Here is a 24,668-nt window from a genome sequence, read left to right as displayed (position 1 = left end):
CGCCCTGGGGGCGGAGACGCGGGAGGGGGGCGGAGACGCGGGCGGGGGGGCGGAGACGGCGGGCGGAAGAGCCGGGCCCAGGCTTCCGGACCAGTTCGTACCTCTGTCTGAGACCTAGTCTTGGGAGGGAAGTCTTCCGAGGGTAATTGAGGCCTTAAGTACGAATAAAAATCAGCCAGGCTGGGACTGGGGTGTCAGTCCAAGCAAAGGGAAAACTTAGGAAAACCCCTGAGTTGTCGAAGAGGAAGGAGGGAGGTTTGTGGGGAAATGAAGTTACAGGGATGTATGTCACAAGGTATTAACAACTGGTGAATCGGTTGAAGGATACTTGGGACTCCTTTGTACTGCTCTTGCAACTTTTCTGAAATTTGACATTATTTCAAAATAAAGTTAAAAACAAATAGAGCCCACAGCTCTAAACTGCTCTGCTCTATTCTACCAAGAAAAGGGGCTCTCGGCTCTCAAAACTATGGTGTTTTCTTGGCCTACCTTCCCAAAGCCCGCTTTTTCCCATCACCTCTTTATTCCTTCACCTTTTGTCATTCCTTCTTATTCTTGTTATTCCTTCCCCCACAATCGCCCCCCTCTTTACCCCTCATTTTCACCTGCAAAATTGTACCCATCCTTCAAGGCCCAGCTCACTTAGGAAAATTTCCCAGCTATTTACAGTAGAGATATAACAGTCTCTCTAGATGTAAATGGTTGTCTTATTCAGCCTGTGCTCTGAATCCCCATTCACCGTACCTAGTGAATATGTGGTAAATTGGCTTTTAAGCAATAAAAAAATATTAGATTATCATTAGATAAATCACTGAATCAGTAGTTTTGGTGGTAAAATCAAACTTGACTTTGAATCTATGGGAACAGATTTGCTAATTTTGGAGAGCTGCTTAATAGAAGTCACTGGGAATATATGTGATCTTTTTTACAGTCCACATCAGATAATGTGATGGAAAAACAATATTCAACTGCTTGGCACTGGTTTTGATTTGAGTCCCTTATTTTGGCTTGTGGTATCACACAAAGATGAGAAAAACTCAACTGTCCATATTTGCAACTCTAGCATCTCCCATCTATCCTATACCATCCAATGAAGACATTCTATTTATTTTTCTTTCAGCATGTCTTCCAATCAGATTCCTTCCTCACTCTCCCTACTATTATTCCAAGAATCACTTCCTCTCTGGAACACCGCAGTGTCACTGAATCTGGCCTCTCTCCACTCTAGCCTACCTACGCATTCCATTTCCAGATGAATCTCAGTTAAATGCTAAGGTTTGCCATCTCCTCTATGTCACCATCACATCGGTCATCGCACTCCTTGCGTGCTCATACACTACCCTCTTTAAACTCTAACGCGTTTTCCCTGCCCATACAATCTAGTGCTTAATTTTATGATCTCATATATCTATTACTTCCACAACTAAACCATGAAACTATTCCTCTGGGGGATTTACATCTTATACATACAAAACCCATCATATGACCTTAGACAAAAATCCCTAAATAGCAGGTTAAAATTAGACAAAAGGTGAAGAAATGGACTCACAAAGAATGAAAGGCAGCACACACTTCTAGAGGAAAAGGTGGTAAGCATGAAAGAGACTGTGGTTAGAGATAGTTAAAAAATGATTCCCACTGTTCTTAAGAACTGCTTTCCAACCATTTAGAGATCACTAACCCCTTTGAAGAGTTTTTTAAACTTATAGGGGCTCTTTTCATTAAAAAAAAATACAAATACATTTTGTAAAAAATGTTAGGGGTTTCTGGAATCTGGTCCACCGTCCGCAACCTTCCCGGGTTATTAAAATTAACAAGACCTCACCCTCAGGTTATTTCAGTAGGAATAAAAAAAAAAAGGTTTTGGAGAACACTGTAAAAAAATGTACCATCTTAATTTTATCAGAGATTGTAAACTAGTTTGATAAAATGTAGTTTAGGGGACCAGGGAAAGACTTAAGTCAAATTCTAGTAATGCCATGAAATTCTCAAACTCTCCGGAGAAGCTGGAAGGGAGAAATAGGCAGAAAAGCTCAAGGGTATAAACCTCAACTCCAACAAAGTTTGGAATCACTCTCCTTTAGAGCACTGTTTCTGTAACCCAACAAGTAGGTGATATTGGGAGTTCCTTGAAAAACAGGGTTTCATGATCAGGTAAGTCTAAAAGCAGTAAGTTAAATGAAAAAACTTCCTTAAAAAAACTTAAAGATTTTTTTTTTTTTTTTTTTTTTTTTTTTTTTTTTTTTTTTTTTTTTTTTTTTTGCAGTACGCGGGCCTCTCACTGTTGTGGCCTCTCCCGTTGCGGAGCACAGGCTCCGGACGCGCAGGCTCAGCGGCCATGGCTCACGGGCCCAGCCGCTCCGCGGCATGTGGGATCTTCCCGGACCGGGGCACGAACCCGTGTCCCCTACATCAGCAGGCAGACTCTCAACCACTGCGCCACCAGGGAAGCCCAAAACTTAAAGATTTTAACATAAGAACACTGAAACTCTAAGAAGGTTATGTGCTATATATAGCATTTCCAAAATATGTTTGGTAATAAATTCCCAGAGCATTTCCAGGGACCAGTATTCTAGGACCTCATTTTGAGAAGCACTGTTCTATAGATTTTAAAACTCATCCCTTAAACGTTAAACTGATTTCTGTGAAAATAAAGGGTCATCACAAAGGTGCATCAAAAATACACATTTGGGCTTTTTAGGCCTTAAAAAAGTTTCCTTTTTGTTTAAAAAAATTTTTTTCCCTTGGTGGGAAGTTCATTAAACGGGGCAGAAAACCTAATTATTGATTTTAAAGGTTAGGAGTGATGCAGTGGTTCTCAACTGAGATAAGTATTAAAGTCACTGGCCACCTTTAAAAAAAGACCAGCATCCAGGTACCAACCCAGACCAATTAAATATGACTGAGGGTGGGGCTGGAGTATTGACTACTGTTTTAACAATACCCAGATGACTCCAAAGTGCAATGGGGTAGAGTGCACTGAAAGTGTAAGAGAGCCACAAAGGTCCAATTACATGAAAAGACCAAAAAAAAAAAAAAGAAAGAAAAGGAAAAAAAAAGCCGCTAGTAATGGTTTCAAGCATTAAAGAAAAAAATCTTAGTTTTCTTCTTTAGACAAACCTCCAAGTCAGAAGTATTCATCTTCAGACTCAAGCTAAATTGTGTATGCAAGGATATAAGAATGCCTAACAAATGCTGTACATAAATCTCATTAATGGACTTTTAATTCCTATAGGCAGAATATTCCCTTTTTTGGATGTCAATTTTACCCTTTCTGATAATACATGCTGGAGATATATGTTTCGGTCAGGCATCAGAGATGGAAATGAACTAAAATTACTTAATCTTTTAGAAACAAAATCAAGGATTCACAAACTATGGCATTTTATTTCAGAGCCTTTGCTTACATTTGTACAATATATTACATAATTCTTCATTGTTTGCAGATCCTAATATATACTTTATAGCTTTTATTCTATAAGCTTTTCTTCAATGTTTTGCTGTCAACAAATCTTTACAGTCCTGTACAAATCTGAATAACTTGAAACCATTTTCAACAAAATTAGTTACTGTAAGCACACACTGCAAGACTGAAAATGCTTTTCTTAGAAAAGTTGAATGTAAAGGATTCTGACACGTTAGCATCTACAACAAAACGCTTCGAAATTCTCACGTCGTATTGCCAGAAAACAAATAAAACATGCCAGCCCCGTCCAAAAAAAGTACACAGAACTACAATTAAAACAGTAAAACAGTCTGTACAGTAAAGTACTGTGTATTAACAGTGCCAGGTATTAAATAGCTTGAATGAACACATCCGCAATATACAAATGTCTTACAAAGGTGTAGAATTAAATACAAGTGCCAAACAGAACAGAGATTGGAACCATACAACATAAAGTCAATACAGGTGAAAACAATTTTGGATTTTATACAAGGCATTTAATTTTTATAGGCCTACCACCCCGATTAGCTATTTATACTTAAAATAACAGCCATCCTTTTGAGACAGTTCATAGCAACAGCCTTGAACCATACCGATAAAGTTTACTTGTTCCTGAAGTCCTCTTGTTGTAGCTCATAATAAAATAAGCAATACAAATGAATTATCTGTATTTAAGGAAAAAGAAACATTTACAAGAAAACACAAAAATATAACTGTTATAATTCATTATGAATAAATATACACTTTGAACTGGCTAAGTACAATCTTTACACATTGTTTAAGATTTAATACAGTTTATTAGCCATTTTCTCTTTTCACACAATGTATTATATCAAAATTAAAAAAAAATACTGATTTATAGAAAAATGGCAAAGTACAGTAGTTCCATTCCAATTTGAAGGGGCGTGAAAAGCCACTGCAAGACCTTTTAGCCTAATTCAAACCTGTAAACATGTTCAGTCTTTTTTAAAGAGAATCTTTAATATTTGGTTATCAGGATTGATGTCTAATATCCCGTTAACTGCAGGTTCTGAATTTATTACATGTGCTTGAGTTATACAATTAAAGCCACCCTAAGGTGACCTACTTTAAAAAACAATTAGCTTGTACAAATGAAAATAGGTTCATATTTTTTCATAAATAAATGGAAAAATATCAAATGTTCCAGCTTTAACAAAATACAAGGGAATACATATACAGTAAGTTATCTTAACATGTTGTGGCCACCCAATGACTACGCTTACTGTATTGTCTCCACAGGCAGTGGAAAGCCTCCATTTGCCACAGTGGAAGGCCTTCAAGTTGCCAGACACACAATTCCCAGACAAGTTGGAAACAATTATTGCTTGAGGAAAAGCAGTTCATTGTACTTTTTCTTCATAAAAAAAGTGCACTTAAGTGCCAAGTCAGCTTGTCAAGAAACAATTTTTAAATATAAAATAGTGCTTGTCTGATTTTTTTTTTTGTGCCACTGTGCAGTATAAAAAAAGACGTGGCTCTCAACAGCCATTAAGTGCAAAGTGCTTTGGCAAGTCCTGCTGTCACCTGCACTCAACTGACATTCCATTCTGTGACGTGCTGGACATGGACGGTTCAGCTAATGTTAACATCACAGCAGCCGTTATGGAGCTGGACGAAGGTGAGGACGATGACGAGGATGTAGCAGCACCTAAGGCGGAGGGAAACCAACCGCTTAGTAACACGCATATACATCAGTAGAAGGAAGTAAAGCACTCGTCCTCTAAACTAAAATTCTGCTGTGTTCTCCAAAATCATTTAGCTTACTACGAGAGCAGTTAAGTCTTACAAGACCATTGTGTAAAGAAAGGAAAACCTAGTGCATCTCAAGTAACGAGGCACTGCCAAACCACAGGAGAAGCAACGACAAAGGACAGACCAGGGAACGCTCTTGCGTGGATCAAAAGAGGAAAATGAACAGTGTTTTCAGTCAGCAGAGACATGGAAATAAAACAGAAGACAGACTTCCGTAATAATGAAACATATGTCAAAAAGATCTTTGAATTCAACAGGAAAAATCTGTAATCCATCCCCACATCTTTTTCCCCCTCCCAATTCCTGTATGTTTCTGCTTCTGGAGTTCCTTATGAAATTAAATGGTGATGAGAAGGGAAAGCTAATTGCTCCTTAAAGTTGGAAAAAATAACTACTACCACACATCACATCATAACTACTGCATTTTCCTCCACTTGGTTTACAAAGCAAATGACCCATTAGTTATTTTCCTCAAAGAAATTCTCACTGTTATAAATCAGTGTTTGAAAACTTATTTTTTAAGGAATACATGCACAAAGTAAACGAAATCATTCAGTGCTGGGATATTAAGGTGGAAAAGCTAATCTCCCTCTCATCCAGGACCCTCCTAACCCTCCAAATTCCCCTCCCCACTGTTACCAACTGCTTCACAATCTTTAAAACTCCACAACAGGGACTGGACTGGCAAATTATTGCCCCAGGGCCAAATCTGGCCTGCCTGTTTTTGTTAAGAAAATTTTATTGGAACACAGCTACAACCGTTTCTTTACATCTTGCCTACGGCAGATTTCATAAGGTCAGGTAGTAGAGACTACAAGGCCCACAAAGCCCAAAATATTTAGTATCTGTCTCTAAAGAAAATGTTTGCAACCCCGGTTCTAGAGGAATTTTTTCCGTAGAGTCTAGAGATATGATATGCACATTTTAAATGAAAACACTAGTAACTTTGCTTTTAAAACCCAAGTGGAAGCACAGTTTAGAGTCTGACTCTTGGTTTTTCCACTTAACAATCTGAGGAGATGATTCCTTATCAGTACATATATAGATTTACCTCTTTTTCTTTTCAAAGCTGAATAGTGTTCCACTATATTTATGAATTGTAACTAATTTAATTCCTAGTCTTTTGCTGTTACTGACATCAAATGAATACTTTGAGCATTATAAATAAAAATTTAAACGTCTACTTATTTTTCACCAATGCCATATATTACTGGAGAATACAAGTTAATGATTTCTATCTGCTATTATAAATATTACCATAACCAACTTCTTTGTGAACACATATTCTTCCTTGGGACCTATTCTTAGAACAAAAAGTAGCTAGTTCTCCAAACACACAGTCAAACAGTTTCCCAAGATAACTGTGCCTGTGATACAGGCTACTTCGTTGTAGTATGCTTTGCTTTATTGCCCTCCAAAGATACTGTGTTTTTTCAAATTGAAGGTTTGTGGCAACCCTGAATCCAGAAGTCTATTGCAGCATTTTTTCCAACAGTATTTGCTCACTTTGTGTCTCTGTGTCACATTTTGGTAATTCTCACAGTATTTCAAACTTTTTCATTATTATTATATTTGTTATGGTGATCTGTGAGCACAGATCTTTGATGTTACTATCGTAATTGCTTTGGGATGCCATGAACCATGCCCATGTAAGACAGTGAACTTATCTGACTGCTGAAATGACAACCAAGGATTTAGAATATTACATAAACTTAATCAATGGAGCAGCAGCAGGGTTTGAGAGCACTGACTCAAATCCGGAAAGAAGCTCCACTGCGGGTAAAATGCTTTCAAACAGCACTGCAGAGAAATCGTTTATGGAAGGAAGAGTCACTTGATGCAGCAAATTTCCTTGTTGTCTTATTTTAAGAAACTGCCACGGCCACCCGAGGCTTCAGCAACCACCACCCGGATCAGTCAGCAGCATCAACATCGAGGCAGAACCCTCCACCAGCAAAAGGATCACAATGACAGCTCGGATCATGGTTAGCATTTTTAACAATAAAGTATTTTTAACTAAGGTATGTACATCGTTTCTTTTCTTCGACATGATGCTACTGCACACTTAACAGACTACAGTATAGTGTAAACATAACTTTCATATGCACTGGGAAACCAAAAAGTTCATGTGACTCATTTTACTGTGATATTTGCTTTACTGTGGTAGTCTGGAAAAGAGCCTGCAACACCTCCGAGGCAGACCTGAGCTTTGTTTCGGCAGCCCCAGAAAACTAGGACAACGCCCTTCCCTCAGATTTTAACCTCTCTCACTTCCTCTTGTCATTCGGGTCTCAAAGAAAATGTCCCAGCCACTGGTAATCTAATGCAACCCACCCAATCACTGCCTTAACATTGCTCTAGTCTCTTCACAGTCTGAAACATTATTAGTTTTGGTGGAAAAGCAGACTGTAAGCTCCGTGAAAGTGAATATTATGGTTTGAGAGGACTGTTTCTTTAGATAAATTTTCCCACTTTATAGATGGAAAATAAGCCAGAGGGATTAAAGAGCTTACCTGAAGATACACAAACACAACTCACGTGAGCCCAACTGCACAGTCGCAAAGTGCTTTTTATGTTTAAGTAAAGTACGGGAAAACACTTACTTTCTCTCTCTTTCTTCTTTAAACGCTTTCTCCTCCGATCGATGGAAGCTACTTCAGATTTTAATGACAGATAATGTTTTCTGATTTCTTGCAGTTTTTCTTGAAGAATTGTGATACGCTCAGCACTTGTCATATTCTCCAGGTCCGCTATGAATTTAAAACTTTCATTAATATGCCATTTGTGAACACAATTTTAATATATAAGAGAGAGAGAACATATAGTGTGGCTGTAGAATGAGGAAGACAGATAAACTAAAAATAGGCTTGTAAACATTTGTTTGCCGAAGATTTTTTTTCCCTAGCCTAGAGCAATGCTCGGCACTAACACATGCACGGTATTTCTTGAATGAATGAGTGTGTAGAATTAAAGATCTTAGGACCTAAACACAGAGGTTAAAAATTCCACATTTACCAAAAAGAAAAATCCCGCATTCACGTACAGTATCACTACAGTACAACATTAATTTGCCTATTTTTTTGAATGTTAGGACTGTGGATAAATTTTTGTCTTTCGTCTGCTTTTTGTTCTTTTTTTTAAAGTTTATCTCTTAATGCATGTCCCATCAACTTTTTTTGGTCGCAGCGCATGGCGCGTGGAACTTCCCCGGCCAGGGATGGAACCTACGCCCCCTGCAGGGGAAGCACGGGGTCTCAACCGCTGGACCACCAGGGGAGTCCCCTCTTCTTGTTCTTTTTAAGATTCTTCTAATACCTTTAGGTTGGAGGAAAGCTTTCACACGCTCTAAAGCACTTTCAGTCCCCTAAGACTCTTTCCCTGAGTGAGAAACTGCGGCAGTCTCTTTTTCAGAAAACATCTTTCATGGCTATTTCTCATGTATACAAAAGGGTGAAGAGCAGGATAAGGGAGCGGCGCACACCCCTCACGCAGCTGCAGTGACCAGCGATTCATGGCAGACTTTGCCTCACGCCTCCATCCACTCCCCACCTCAACACCAGGCTTTTACAGCAAACTGCTGACACAGCAGAAATACCTCATCAAAGCTGACGTGTGCCTCAAATGCCTTACAAGTTATCTTTCGGCAATTTTCTGTTCAAATCAAGATCCAAATAAAGCTACACTGCAGCGAATGGTTATTATGTCTCTCAGTCTGGTTACAGCCACTTTTCCAGAATTACTGGCATCAAGAATTACTAGGATGCAGTTTCTGCTGCTTAACTGCTGATTTAATGTATGTCACTTACACATCTGAAAACTCCATTTGTAAACTTTGGGTAATCGATTACTAGGTTCCTTGAGGTCAGGATCCTTATCACCATTCTTTCCACATTTTCCTGGAGACTGCGTCCTAGCAGGAGATTTGGTACCATGAGCTTTCATTCCACTGGAAACAGATTTGACGGGCTGAGCCTTAGTTACACTTTCACCAGCAGAAAGCTCTTCACTATCACTACTATTTGCTGAAAAAAGAAAAAGAAAAAGAAAAAGAAAAGCATTAGTAAATAGAAAAGTAACAAAGAATCTGTCACAGATTTTAGTGGACATTTAAAGTTAACCATTTGAATTTATTACTACAGTAAACAACTTGCTTTACAGACCCTGCCTAAAAACGTGGAAAATCATTAAGAATAAACACAGCAGTATCTCAGTTAAGGAAAACAAAACCAAAAACTCTTCTTACCTGAATTGCCAATAACATATTTTTAAAAAACACTCAATCTAATCTTTCATTGTTACCTGGTAGACTACCAAATATACAGTAATTATTTAAATGGCTTTTAACTCTATTACATTAATATATATAAAGTAGAATACAGCACCTTTTAAAATGACTCATAATGGAAAACTCTTAACTTTCATATTTTAAACTGTGTACAGTCTGTGTACATGTCACAATTTCCTACTCCTTTGGCCATAAACAGTGATGTGCAATCATCATATTTAATAAAGAATTCTTTGGGAATAAACTCTAAACTTTGATACATACAATGATTCCTTAAGAAACTCCTGCATCATAGCTTGTTGACTAAAACAAACCATCAGTTTTACCCTGGTAAATATACTCAGTAATTTATAAAAAAATTCAGAAGTCTATGTAATAATTATGTTACATCTGCCATTGCTGACTAAAGCCTCAGGACTAGAATGGAAATGTTTAACACCTTGACATGTGAACAGGTTATGGGACTGGTATTTCCATAAATTACCTCTTTCTGGATACAAAGCATTATTGTAGATTCTATGAGAGTTAATTCATGTTACTAAATTATTCTCAGAGAAGTGTTTCCTCATTCTGATTTATCAAGATGTAAGCCCAATAATTAAAATGGGAGAATATGCGGTCAACTGCTATTATCTCTCAATTATATGAATGTTAATTGACTTACTGAAGATAAGCCCTCTTAGAGAATGTCATTTAAAAGTCTTGAAGAAAAAAAAATCAGAGTGTAATAAAAAATACTCTGAATATCCTGTCAGTTACTCCAAATAAGTTATCAATTTGGCATCAAATTTATCGATTTTCATTTCCTGATTCTTCATTTAACAACCCCCAAAAAAGTATAGTTAAGCTCTAAAAGCCTGAAAAGTGTTCCAGACAGGAAAGATACACAGCAACTCCTCCCACTGTGGTGTTTTGGGAATAAAGAATCTCCACCACTCTTTTATACATACGTTTAAAGAATCCCTTCCCAGTCCCCCCACTGCTGCTCTGGAACCCCTGGCAACTCCTAGCTAAGCCACCCAAGGCTTGGGCCCACTCTGATGCAGTGGTCTGCCTCAGCTTGGCTTTCATGGCCTCGCTGAACACAGCCGCCCGGGGCCCCAAAGGATGCCATATTCACCGCCTGGAAGTCATATGGGCTCAGCAGAACCTCGGGGAGCTGGCCGCATAACCCTTTTCTGCACTGAAGTGCAGCCAAGCCGGCCGATAGCAAAGGTCAGGCAGTGGAGGTGGCAGGAGTCTCCTGGAAGAGCAGCAGGAGGTCAGTGTGGGACACCTGAAAAGAAATTCTTTACATATTTTCTGCTTCTTACTTTTTCTACAAAAGAGATAAAATGTGCAGCTCTCAGGAGAAATACAGTATATATATTCCTGTAGGTTGATAAACAGAATCATTGCTAAAGTCATTAGTTACAACATATTTAACCAGAGTATTCTTACAGCTGCTCTTAGCTACATAGTTTAGGATACCGAAGATAAAGGTAGTGCACGGGAGTTACTGGATTTACAGCTCTAAAAATATCTTGATTGTTCTCTTCCAGGCTGTTTTCGCCTTTAAGAATTACAAAGCAATCAATTTCCTTGTAATGAAAATAATATATAATTCAAGCATTTCATAATATGAAATATATATAATGGCAAAAGAAATGTTGAACATAAAACTAACGAAGATGCTGATGTTTATATTATATTGGCTACTATTTTTTAAAAGATTACCTGATCGTTCATCAGCAGTCAGTACCACTGCTGAATAATAAATTGCTCAATCCTAGAATTTACCTAGGATCAAGACTTCTGTGTGATTTTGGTGGCAGGGCGGGGAGGCGGGGGGGTGGGGGGGGGCATTGGTTAGAGACGAAATCAAATATTAACTGTCCCGTATCCTGAATACCCTTTTCTTAATGGGGAAAGGACATATCCACCATTATCTTTATATTTAAAAAATTTAGAGATTTCACACTTACTGCCTTTGCCTTTCTTTTTGTTGTTTACCACTGTTGCTTTATGGCTTCGTTTCTGCTTTTTTGATGAACTTCCTCCTCCCTGAGCTTCTTTCACTCTTTTCTGACCTGTACAGGCTTTAATGGGAAAGAAATTATTAAGTAACACAAAGTAAAATCCAGCTTGCCCCAGGTATAAATTAATTCCACATTCTAGAAGAATAGACCAATTCTGAGACTCTACCTGTATAATTTGTCATAGCAATTACTACAATTTTTAAAATAAATCATCATTAATGAGCTGAATTATTACACATAGAGTTTTTTAAAAAGCAAATAAAGTATGCACATCCTTCTTAGAAATATCAAATACAAACTGAATATAGTTCTCAATACAGTACTGGGAGTTTATGAGTCTAGTAATTCAAAAAAAGGTATATGCTGAAAATAAAAGCTGAAATTTGTTAAAATTCAATAAAACCAAAATATTAAGATTTAATTACAGGTTAAAATAGTAAATATATGTATTACAATGATATTAATGAAAATTTTAATGACATAATATTAATGGAATAAATTTTAGTAGTAATTCACAATTATAATAACAAATTTATTATAAAGACAATTTATTATAAATTTACAACAACAATAACTTAGCTCCCAGGGCAATGGTTAACACGTATACCATTTACAAATCTAGCATAGTAGTTCTAAGAAACATTTCATCTTCTTGCCAGGAAGTTATTCCAAAATATTATAAACGTCTCCCTTTCTTCAAGGACGAGCCCAAGTCCTACCTTCCCCGATGCCCAGCCTTCAATAATCAATCACTACTCCAAACTACAGTTTCTCAGCCACTAATCTGATCCTCAGCATCTGCCGTGTTTCTGTATCTTCCTAATTATATGCACTGTTTCTCAGACTATACAGTAATCTTTTTCCTGAGATTAATAAAGTCTTATCTCTATTCCATTCCAAAGTCAGATACTATAATGACACAATATAATTAATACCATGATAGAATTATGCCACGTTTGTTTTAAAAAAAAAAATGTTTCTTAGTCCTGTTACAATGGTAAAATCAACCATGAATATACAAGACATGGGTAAAAAATGGAACAGGCTATTAAATGTTTTGTTTGCAACTTCTCAGTTTCCTGTTTTTTTTTAATGGGTTACATCTAATAGATAACTTTTCCTAATGCTCTTTTAATATAACAAAGTGAAACATAAAGAAAGTGATTTAGGTATTATCTATATTAAAGTACAGAATCTTAAAAACAATTGCTAGATTTCTCTCCAAGAGTTTATTTCTGAAACTTTCAGCTACAAGAAATAAAAAGCTTACTGTAGGCTAAACTGGAAGGCAATCTTCAATGTAAATTGTAAAACTTACGTTTTTACTTTTTTGGTTTTTTTTAATGGCCGTGCCGGGAGGCATGCAGGATCTTAATTCCCTGATCAGGGATCGAACCCATGCCCCCTGCAGTGGAAGCACGGAGGCTTAACCACTGGACAGCCAGGGAAGTCCCTTACATTTTTACTTTTAAAATCAAGTGAATTCTGGGACTTCCTTGGCGGTCCAGTGGTTAAGAATCCGCCTTCCAATGCAGGGGACGCGGGTTCAATCCCTGGTAAGGGAACTGAGATCCCACATGCTGCGGGGCAACTAAGCTGGTGCACCACAGCTAAAGAGCCCATGCACTCTGGAGCCCACGTGCCACAAGACGAGAGACCGTGAGTTGCAACTAATGAGCCTGCGCACTCTGGAGCCCGCATGCCACAACTAGAGAGAAGTCTGTGTGTCACAACTACTGAAGCCTGCACACCTGGAGACTGTGCTCCGTACGTAACAAGGGAAGCCACCACAGTGAGAAGCCCGCGCACCACAAGGAAGAGTAGACCCCGCTCGCGGCAACTAGAGAAAGCCCGCACACGGCAACAAAGACCCAACACAGCTAAAAATAAGTAGATAAATTTATAAGAAAAAAATAGTTTATCATATTATTGAAATAGTTGAAAGCCTCTCTAATCATCTGTGATAAATGCTCCTTTCATTTTAAGGATTACTCTATTTATGCCTGGATAATTCAGTTCCATGAGATAGTATGGCAGACAAACATAATCACAGTAGCTGTATGTGTGAACATTATTGCAACTATATTTTTTACTTAATTTTTTTAATGTTTTAAGTCAAGATTTGTATGATAATGTTATGTCAATTATATCTCAAGGAAACTGGAAAAAGGGGAAAAAAAGGTTTGTGTGAGAAAACTTGGAATTAACTAATTTGGTCTGGATCATATCTCTTTTTAAAGTTTAGCTAAAAACCTGAAGTTAGCATAATAAAATCTGGTATGTTATATAAAATACATACCCCTAGTGCTGTATCTTTATACTGGAAAAGTGTGTTTCAAAGCCAAGTTGTCAGCCTAGAGTACATTAATTTAAAGACACCTGAGTGAAATGGTTTATAAGTAAAATGATGACAGAAGTACAGCTACGGCACCATCAAAAAGGCACTAATACTTTCGGGAAGTACTAATTTCAACTCCCCGGAAAATCAAGAGTATTACTATAGCTTATTAACAGAGACACTGGTCCTTCAATTTGGAAGCTCTGCATCTAAGGAAGTATCAAACTCCTTTACAAAGGCTTGAAAATCAGTTTGACACGGCTGTCTGAGGAAAGCAGTGCCTGCAGAGCTGGTTGCTCCAACCTCCCATGTACAGTATTTGGTTAAGTGGGGAGGGGTCTGTCAGTAAATCAAAATGTTTGCGAGAAACTGCACACAGCAAGTGCAAAAACAATGTTACACAAATATATTTAAGCCGCTCACGCCATACAGTCACTCAGTGCATCGTGAGTTTTCAAGTAAGTCTGGACTTGGGCCTGGGTACAGTTTCTAACACGTGTCTGGTCCGCTGTGAAATGGCACGGGCGGCTGAAGCAGAGGGTATTCAGTTCTTCTCAAGCTTTTAAACACGCTCCACTCTTCCTTACAACAAATTACCTACCAAATGTCCATTTCTGCCTCGTTCACACAAGTACTCCATGTAACCACCTCACACTTGTAACGAGAGATACTATAAACCTGTAAGGCAACGGAGCCCTGCGTGCCTCACCTTTCTCAGGATGCTCCGCTTCGGGCTGATTACTGCTGCTGGAGCTCACGCTGGCATCGAAGCCCGCGGGCGAGCTGTTCCCTTCCGACTGGAGGTCCTGGAGCTCCCCGGCCACACTGTCCACTTCGATTGTGCTATCAGTCTCACTCTTGATACTGCGGACTTCTTCTTGGTTTGGGGCCAGCGGCTCCGGTACTGTTACAGAAGACGGCTGCCGACTGGCTTCCGTCACGGTGACTGAGGAAGGCGACTCGGGTGTCGTGGGAGGGGTATTGAGGACTGAGTTACTGCCACTACTGGGAAATTCCGATTTTTTGTCACTGACCTCTGCCGGCTTTTCCTCGGCCGGTTTGTCGTCGGCACTGGGTGGCAGAGGGGTGGCCAGCTCCGCGCCGGGGGAGCAGCTCTCCTCCTCGGCCACGGTCTGCAGGGACCCCTCCACCAGACCCTCCTCCGGGGCAGGATGGGGCGGGGAAGCCGCAGCCTCGGTGTCAGAGTCGGAGAAAAGCTCCTTCAGCGTTTTTTTAGGCCACTGTCCCTGAATACTTGACCAGACATCTTTTCGATCTTTAGCTCTGCTGTTCTGAAGTCTTTCATCAGAGTTATTTGAAAGTTTTATCCTTTTTTCGGCAACTTCTGAAAATCCTGAATAGAAACCAGTTGTCCGCAGAGACTTTCTTTTCTCCTCCAAACCGTTGTATTTCTTAGTTGGTGTCGTCTTTGCTTTTGATTTTTCTTCTTCATCTTCATCTGAAGAGCTGTTGCTACTGTTTTCTATGCAGAGGGGTTCTTTGTTCTTGGCCTTCTCTTCCTTTTTGCCAGGTGATCCGGTTTTTAAACACTCCTCAGTATTGCAATACCTTCTCTTACCACGTTTTACCTGTGGCTTTGAAGATTTATCTGCAGTGTCCTTCTTGACATCTTTTCTCTTTTTTGTGACTTCATCTTCTTCCTCATAATCAGTATCTTCAGATAATCCTTCTATATCTTTTCTTAATCTTTCCGGAGATTTCGACACGGGTTTGGCTATTACCAAATCTGCATGGACTTTGTTTTCTTCTAGCAAAGAGGAACTGTTCTGTCCTTCTTTTGAAATAAGATCATTTCTGGGGTGGGTCAAATGATCACCCTTAGCTGCTTCTTTGCCGTTGTTATCTAGGTCTTGAACCCCTGTCTCACCCTCTTGCTCACTGTCTTCAGCAGAACTTTCAGAAGCTAGAAAAGAAAGAGAAAACAATGAGTATGATCAGAACACTAGCAATGTCTTCTCTGTGCCAGCTAATGTAAACATGGATTAGCTCCTATGTTTATAGCTACCCCAGGTTGCTAGGTTTTATCCTCGCTTCACAAGTGAGGAAACTGAGCTTCAGAAAGTGAAGACATTCACCCAATGATGGAAATGTTCCATATCATGACTATAGTGGTAGTGACACTACTGTGTACTTCTGCCAAAACTCATCAAATTGTAAACATAAAAGTCGTGACTTTCATTGTTTGTAAATTATACCTCAGTAAAGCTGATTATAAAAAAGAAAGAATTTTCTACAAATTTATGAGAATAAAATAGGCGAGTTAGGATGTAGTCCCAGGCTGTTCTAACTCCAAAGTCTATATTCTTATAAAAGCGTAGCCTTCTTTTTTTTTTTTTTTTTTTTTTTTTTTTTTTTTTTTTTTTTTTTTTTTTTTTTTGATGGTACGCAGGCCTCTCACTGTTGTGGCCTCTCCCGTTGCGGAGCACAGGCTCCAGATGCGCAGGCTCAGTGGCCATGGCTCACAGGCCCAGCCGCTCCGCGGCAGGTGGGATCTTCCCGGACCGGGGCACAAACCCGCGTCCTCTGCATCAGCAGGCGGATTCTCAACCACTTCGCCACCAGGGAAGCCCCGGAGACTTCATTTTTAATGTAGCAATGATCATTCAAAGATTTTGTGAACAATGTATTTCCACAGTAGATGCTTTAAAGAACACAATTAAGTAACTTAGACTTTATATAAACGTATCTATAGAATTTATTTCTTAAATGTTCATTTTAGTAAATAAATTCAATTAACTATTAAAAAATAATAGCTTTTATTATGATGTTAACATACCATTTATTGAGAAACTGTTACATGTCAGGTACCTTGAAATGCTCTGCACAGATCATCTCATTCAATCTTACCATAACCCTATGAGCATGTTATTAGCCCCATTTTATAGTTTAGGAGACTAGGTTTTAGAGAGGCTAAGTAAACCACTCCGAAGAGCTAAAATAAGTGAAGATCAAATCTAAATCTAAGTCATCTGACTCCAGAATTTAGAATCTTAACTACACTACACTCTACTGAGAAGTCCATGCATATTCTTTAGCTAAATTTGTTAAAAGTAAAAAATAATTGATACAGTTAAGATGGTTAAAAACATTTAATCTTTTCAACGTGTTCCTAAATAACTGAATTTTTTAAATTATTCAAGCAATACATGTACATGGTTAAAACAAATTTAGACTCATAATAAAACACCAAAGGCTCTTTTCTTCCCTCCCCAGCCTCCAAAATGTTGTAACGATTTCCTCTGATAGTTACTATTGTTATCTCTTAATAATATACCATTCATTGATACGTATAAGCAGTGAGGATTTTCTCTCTTATTAATACCTCTAACTCCCTTCTGCCACACTTTCTATACAAGTCGTGTTGGGAAGTTGGACAGCCGCATGTGAATCAATGAGTTAGAACACACCCTCACTCCATACACAAAAATAAACTCAAAATGGCTTAAAGACTTAAGTATAAGACATGATACCATAAAACTCCTAAAAGAGAACATAGGCAAAACATTCTCTGACATAAACTGTACCAGTGTTTTCTTAGGTTCATCTCCCAAGGCAATAGAAATAAAAGCAAAAATAAACAAATGGACCTAAGCAAACTTACAAACTTTTGCATAGCAAAGGAAACCACAAACAAAACGAAAAGACAACCTATGGACCGGGAGAAAATATCTGCAAATGATGCAATGGACAAGGGCTTAATTTCCAAAATATACAAATAGCTCATACAATTCAATAATAATAATAAAAAAAACAACCCTACTGAAAAATGGGCAGAAAACCTAACCAGAAATTTCTCCAAAAAAGACATACAGATGGCCAACAGGCACACGAAAAAATGCTCAACCTAATTATTAGAAAAATGCAAATAAAAACTACAATGTGGGGCTTCCCTGGTGGCACAGCGGTTGAGAGCCTGCCTGCCGAAGCAGGGGACACGGGTTCGTGCCCCGGTCCAGAAAGATCCCACATGCCGCGGAGCGGCTAGACCCGTGAGCCATGGCCACTGAGCCTGCGCGTCCGGAGCCTGTACTCCGCAACGGGAGAAGCCGCAACAGTCAGAGGCCCGCGTACAGCAAAAAACAAAGAACAAAAAACTACAATGTGGTACCACCTCACAGCAGTCCGAATGGCCATCATTTAAAAAGTCTACAAATACCAAATGCTGGAGAGGGTGTGGAGAAAAGGGAACCCTCCTACACTGTTAGTGGGAATGTAACTTGGTCCAGCCACTATGGAAAACAGTACGGAAGTTCCTTAAAAAGACTAAAAACAGAGTTGCCATATGATCCAGCAGTCCCACTCCTGATAATATATATCCAGAGAAAACTATAATTTGAAAAGATACATGCACCCCAATGTTCATAGCACTATTTATAACAGCCAAGACATGGAAGCAACCTAAATGTCCATTGACAGATGACTGGATAAAGAAGATGCAGTACATATATACAATGGAATGCTACTCAGCCATAAAAAAAGAATGAAAGAATGCCATTTGCAGCAACATGGAGAGACCTAGAGATTATCATACAAAGCAAAGTAAGTCAGAAAGATTGATACCATATGATATCACTTATATGTGGAATCTAAAATATTACACAAATAAATTTATTTATGAAAACAGAAACAGATTTCACAGACATAGAAAATAAGCTTATGATTACCAAAGGGGAAAGGGGGTGGGAAGGGATAAGTTAGGATTTGGGGATTAGCAGATACAAACTACTGTATGTATATAAAATAGACAACAAGGTCCTGTATAGCACAGAGAACTATATTCAAAATCCTGTAATAAACCATAATGGAAAAGAATATGTATATATATGTATAACTGAACCACTCTGTTGTACTCGGAAACTGACACAACATTGTAAATCAACTATACTTCAGTAAAAAAAAAAAAAAAAAAAAAAAAAAGAATAAAATCAGAAACATAAGATATTGTACAAGAACAGAATTGTATAAAGCATGAAGAAAACAGAGTTCTTGAAAATTAAAAACATTACAGCTGTCAATAAGCATTATAGCAGTAAATTAAATAGTAAAAGGATTAAAAGATAAAGTTGAGAAAATTTCTAAGAAATTAGAGGAAAAAGACAAAAGAATAAGTAATATGTCCCCGCCAAAAGATAAGAATATTAGAGTATACTGCAGAAGGTTCAATAGCAATATAATGGCAGGCCAAGAGACAGACAGAGAGAGAGAGAGAGAGAGAGAGAGAAAACAGTGAAATGCAGAGGAGGAAATCAACAAAATAATTCATGAAAACTATCCAGAACAGAAAGACACAAGTTTCTAGAATGAAACAACTTAGTAAGTACACACCACAATGGATGAAAACACATCCACACAAGGTATAATCCTGTGAAATTTTAGGACATTAGAAACAAAGATTCAAGATTCCAGAAAAAGGGAAAGGCAAAAACAAGCAATAAAACAAGTCACATACAAAGAATCAGAAACTAGAAGAGCTCTGGATTTCACAGAAATAACACTGTAAGCAAAAAAACAGTGGAACAATGTCAGTAAAATAATTAAGGAAAAACGTCCAACCCCGCTAAACCATGAATAAAGATATTTTCAGATATGGACAGTCCCTAAAAATGTATCTTTCCTCTTATTCACTTGTTCTTAAAATTTACTAGAGAATGTACTCCACCACAATGAGTATACCAAAGAAGGTTAAAAAAAACACATCAGATATCCAAAACAAAGAAATTCTAGGGACCACTTTGAAGAGAGAGCTCTAAAAAGTTCCCAGGAAGAGAACTGTGCATCAGATGTAGAAGGAAACCAGTCCAGACCGTGCAGTTTATTTCCAAAGGAAGTCATATGGAGGGCTATCATCACCAAGATGCCTCCTGCCATCAACTAGATTCTTTGTATGTATTTTAGCTTGTTTCCACCATTTGGTGATGAAATTCCAGCTCTTCCCTCAATGTCTTGTGTGCCATCACCTGAATCGGATAATGACGTCATTATACCCAGCAGAAACATTTTGTTTTGACCCATACCTGAAAGCCAGAGGTATATTTGGGAAGCCTAGAATCAGAAAATACAGAGGACCTTCCTACTCCCAGTGAACATACTCCTTTTGCTCATCCTCTGAGACTACGTCAGATATTCTTGTGGGGAGCCCCGATGTTTCCCAGAACGGCCTCATTACCTTGCCGCACGGAATTCCCTTCCAGAGGCTTTTGTAGACTCACAAAGAAGCTTAATATGACCTAGAGAGTCTATTCAGATAACATTCTCAGGGAGCCTTCATCTAAGTGGAAATACTGCCTTTTTCACATAGCTAGGTTTACGCTCGCCACAGTTTTAATAAAACTAAATAATATCCTCTTTAGGAATATATATAGGTTTAATATAATTCTAAAGAACAGTAAAAGAATGATTAAGTCAGAATATTAATTACTTTTCAGGGAGACATAACTATTTTAAGTAAATACTACTTGTTCACCACAATATTCGTATCATTATTCTTTAAATTATATATATATTTCCATATACTGTTCTGTATTTCTGATATAGTAGAAAATTATGAAAAATGAACTTTAGAATATTTAGATATTTACAAATAATAAATATAAATATCCATCTGAAATAGGAGAGAAAAACAATTTCCATTACATTCAAAATCAATAAAAATTCAACTCTCTGGGCTTCCCTGGTGGCACAGTGGTTGAGTATCTGCCTGCCGATGCAGGGGACACGGGTTCGTGCCCCGGTCCGGGAAGATCCCACGTGCCGCGGAGCGGCTAGGCCCGTGAGCCATGGCCGCTGAACCTGCGCGTCCGGAGCCTGTGCTCCACAACGGGAGGGGCCACAACTGTGAGAGGCCCGCGTACCACACACACACACACACACACACTTCAAACTCTCTTAAGTTATAAGAAATGTAAAGTTTGTGAGTTTTTTTTAAGAAATGTAAAGTAGTTTTATGGAGATACATTCTTTTACTTCATTTGACAGATCAGATTCTCTCTTCCCTGCCAGTCAGATTTACAGAAATCTTCCCCTCCAGTACGCATCACTTTTATTATTTGTTAAACTTCATTCTGCCTTAAACATTAAGCAATAAGGACATCATAAAAGAGATCATAATAAATATAATCAAGATAAGCAAAGTTTGATATTCTTTACAAAAAGTTCAGTAAAATTTTATAGTCTCATATTGCATAATACAAACTATGTTTTACACAGCTACAGAAAGGATGGTACCCGAAAAAAACACAGTAATAGTACTAGAGGTTGAATATTAAATTTTAACTAAAATCTAATGGTGCCCTCAGCTCTACTAATAACAGAAATATTTCCAAGCCTCAGTCAATGGCTGATTTTATTTCAGGTAATAACAGAGTCAACAAAATTCTGGTTCAATTAAAAACAGAGAATTTGATAATGTCACTGAATTACCTTTATAGAATTTGATTTATAAAAATTAAAACAAACAAAAATTAAAACAAATACTTGCATGCAACAGGATGCTTGTTATGTTTACCTTGAAGTCCATTAAGGATAGAAGTGATTTCTATGGATTTAATATGAGCTGTATCAGAGTTTTTGGCATCAGTAAGATCCAATTTGGATACCATTTCAGGAGATGGATTTGTCTGAAATGGTGGTTTTGACAAGCGCCGAAGTTTACAGTTCTTAGGAGAATACTTTTCATCTTTGTCTTTTTCTTTGTCTAATTTATTCTAGGTTAAGAAAAAAAAAAGGTATCCCATGTTAGCCATAATACATCATGAGGCATTTATTAGTAACAATGTTAAAACTCATTTTTAACTCAACGTTACAGACTATTATTAAAAAAAAAAAAAAAGAAAGAATACAAAAAGTCCCACAAAACAGTCAGAAATGTTTTTTCAGTTATTTAACAAATACTACAGGATGAGAAATAAGTTTTTGTCTACTATTTATATTTTAATAGTGGAAATAAATTAGCAATCAGATAGGCAATTTAGACTAGCAAACTTCCCTACAGCTAATAACTGGTGTTACAAAGTCTGTAAAAATTAAATCCCAATAGGCTTAAATTAAATATTCACTAAAAAAACAACAGAAACATAATTTCAAGCTGGTAGTTCTAAAACCTGTAAGACTGTCAATATAAAATGAGAGTTGGGAATGACACAACTTCAAACATCTTCATTCAGTTGACAGGTGGGAGTAACAAACAAATGACTTGCTATAAAGTCAAGTCAGTGGGGTAAACCTTCCTGTATGACTGATAATGTTTCCGGAAAAAATGAGAAATTTTCTGAAATTCTCTATTTACGCATAGATGAGCAGAGGTTAATATATTTCTTGGAAACTATTTTTAAAATTTGTTTTAAAAATTATTTATAGGACTTCCCTGGTTGCACAGTGGTTAAGAACCCGCCTGCCAATGCAGGGGACATGGGTTTGAGCCCTGGTCCAGGAAGATCCCACACGCCGTGGAGCAACTAAACCCGTGTGCCACAACTACTGAGCCTGCACTCTAGAGCCCGCGAGCCACAACTACTGAGCCCACGTGCCACAACTACTGAAGCCCGCGAGTCTAGAGCCTGTGCTCCTCAACAAGAGAAGCCACCGCAATGAGAAGCCCGTGCACCTCAACGAAGAGTAGCCCCCACTCACGGCAACTAGAGAAAGCCCGCACTCAGCAACAAAGACCCAATGCAGCCAAAGATTAATTAATTAATTAATTTTAAAAAAATTTATAGGAAAAATAATTTAGACAAGCTTCTAAATGATCACGTAGAGCACTACGTAGAAGTAAACAATTCTGAAGTCCTGTTTGTTATATAGTGAGAATACAGAACATGAGTGGCTATTTTCACAATTCTCCCAAAGATGGTACATAATTAGTATCATTCTGGATACACAGAGAAGTTATTCTGTTTAGGGTAGTGGTTCTCTAAGTGTGGACTCTGGCCCAGCGACATTAGCATCTTCTGGGAATTTGTTAGAAGTGAAAAGTTGAACCAGACTCAGATCTAGCGAATCAGAAACGCTGGGGATGGGGCCAAGCAATCTGAGTTTCAACAGGTCCTTCAGGTGACTGTAACACATGTTCAGGTGTGAGATCCACTGACTTAGAGCACGTGGGCTGAATTCTCTGGATGCACTGAGGTGGCTTATGTGTAGGTAGACTACCAAAACCTCTCAATGTTTAGTGCTGTTCTCATTTTTCTATTCTTGCCAGCCTTTTCATCACTTTATACCAGAGATCATAATATACCATGCATTATGAAGGCAGAAACAGTCTACCCCATGCAAATTTCAAATATGGCTTTTAACGCCTATCAGAGGACAGCCTTGAAAATAGTGGTTCTCACAGTCAGATGAGATCGAGTGATGGGTATAAAATATTAAATATTTTCTAGGAAGCTTTTTCAAAATTCATATGCCTCTTCCCTTATGACCAAGAATTTTAAATGCCTGGAAGGGGCTGAGAACTAAACTGAGAATTAAATAAATATTTAGAAAAAATTCCCCAAGTGTAATATTCTAAACATTGCTTCTCCTACCCCTACCGTATCTTCTACCTGAGAGATACTACTTCTAAAACTTGCTCTGTGTAAGGAAACTGGCTTTTTAGTGCCACACACACACAGCTCTTCTAGTAGCTTAGAGTGATGCTAAATGTAGCATGACTTCCAATAAAGACCAAGAGTGTCCTGAGTCGTAGCTACTGAGTTGCTATACCAGAACTTAAAAAATATGGACCCAATTTCACAGTGAGAAAAGAATAATCACTCTAGGGGAAACCTTTCAGTATTTAGGGCCACTAGGGTATCATTTAGCCAGAAAGTAAACAGCTCCTCACTTTTAATATGAAAATTGAATTTCAGGAGAACTATTAAACACTTCAACTATATATACCATTCAAGTATTAAAGAGCCATTAAAAAGATTAAAAAATATTCTAAAACCTAGTTAATGGTTCTACTTTCTAATAAAACATTAGAAAGATTCAGTCTTAGAATGAATAAGCGTAATTCTATCATACATGAAAGTAACCTTAATTTCCATACAAGCTCATTAATAGATTCCCCACGGTATCCATGTAGAGTTTGCCTAACAGGGTCTTGTGAACACATTCTAAGGCACTACCTATATAGTCAGAGAAAGATGAAGAAAAAAGAAGAGCTTCAGATAGGCTCTCCTCTGCCTTCAGACACCTCCTCTTCCTCTAATGGTTTACAGCTATTACAGTAACCCCAGGGCTCCAGCCACAATACTTAATGACTCCTAGTTGGAGACCAGAGGGGTAGGAAACAGTTGAAATGGGTAAGTGAAATCTGGCTAAGTGGACTTATACAATGTTGGAACTGAAAAAGCCTCAAAGACCATTTAGTACTGTTTTCAAAATGCCTTTCCATAAGCTGACAATCTTAATTGTACGCAAATCTAGCATTTGATAAATTTGCTACTTCAAGAGAGTATTTCCACTCTACTAACACTAATGCACACACATTTAATACTCATTTTGGAGGCAAAGTTCCTTAATTAAGAGCTATCATACAGCTAAATAAACACTTACCTTTATTTTCTTGCGATGTTTTATCTTTGGCACATTTTTATCAGCAGGTCGTACTATTTTATCTGCTTTAATCCATTCATCATATCTAAAATTGAAGGAAATTAACATAAATATAAAATACATACCACAGAAGGAACCATGCCATATTAAAGAGAAACTTGTAAATAGAATCAGAACATTTCAGAACTGAAAAGGGCCTTGGAGGCCATCTAGTTCAACTTCCTGGTTCAAGAAATAAAGTTACCATGGCTC

The 24,668-nt window shown here is 37.9% G+C and overlaps 1 protein-coding gene across 6 annotated transcripts in view; it reads right to left on the bottom strand.

Moving 5' to 3' along the window:
- Window positions 1-3,359: 3,359 nt before the first annotated feature.
- Window positions 3,360-24,668, bottom strand: part of ARID4B (AT-rich interaction domain 4B) — a 130,128-nt gene continuing 108,819 nt past the window's right edge. For 5 of the 6 annotated variants that reach the window (XM_059054609.2, XM_067025689.1, XM_067025690.1 and 2 more), the window contains 7 exons: window positions 24,417-24,501; window positions 21,385-21,583; window positions 14,569-15,783; window positions 11,468-11,581; window positions 9,025-9,240; window positions 7,822-7,968; window positions 3,360-5,114 (listed from right to left, as the gene is read on the bottom strand). In XM_059054609.2, coding sequence (XP_058910592.1) covers window positions 4,987-5,114; window positions 7,822-7,968; window positions 9,025-9,240; window positions 11,468-11,581; window positions 14,569-15,783; window positions 21,385-21,583; window positions 24,417-24,501 — 2,104 coding nt within the window. In that variant the 3' untranslated portion in view covers window positions 3,360-4,986. Of the gene's footprint in view, window positions 5,115-7,821; window positions 7,969-9,024; window positions 9,241-10,671; window positions 10,780-11,467; window positions 11,582-14,568; window positions 15,784-21,384; window positions 21,584-24,416; window positions 24,502-24,668 lie in introns of those variants that run through there. The other variant, XM_067025691.1, reaches the window with a different exon arrangement.

Source organism: Kogia breviceps, chromosome 2 (genome assembly GCF_026419965.1).
Source record: "Kogia breviceps isolate mKogBre1 chromosome 2, mKogBre1 haplotype 1, whole genome shotgun sequence".
In the NCBI taxonomy this organism is placed as follows: Eukaryota; Metazoa; Chordata; class Mammalia; order Artiodactyla; family Physeteridae; genus Kogia; species Kogia breviceps.
The sequence above is the reverse complement of the archived record's forward strand: the minus strand, read 5'-3'. Positions and strand labels throughout refer to the sequence as shown.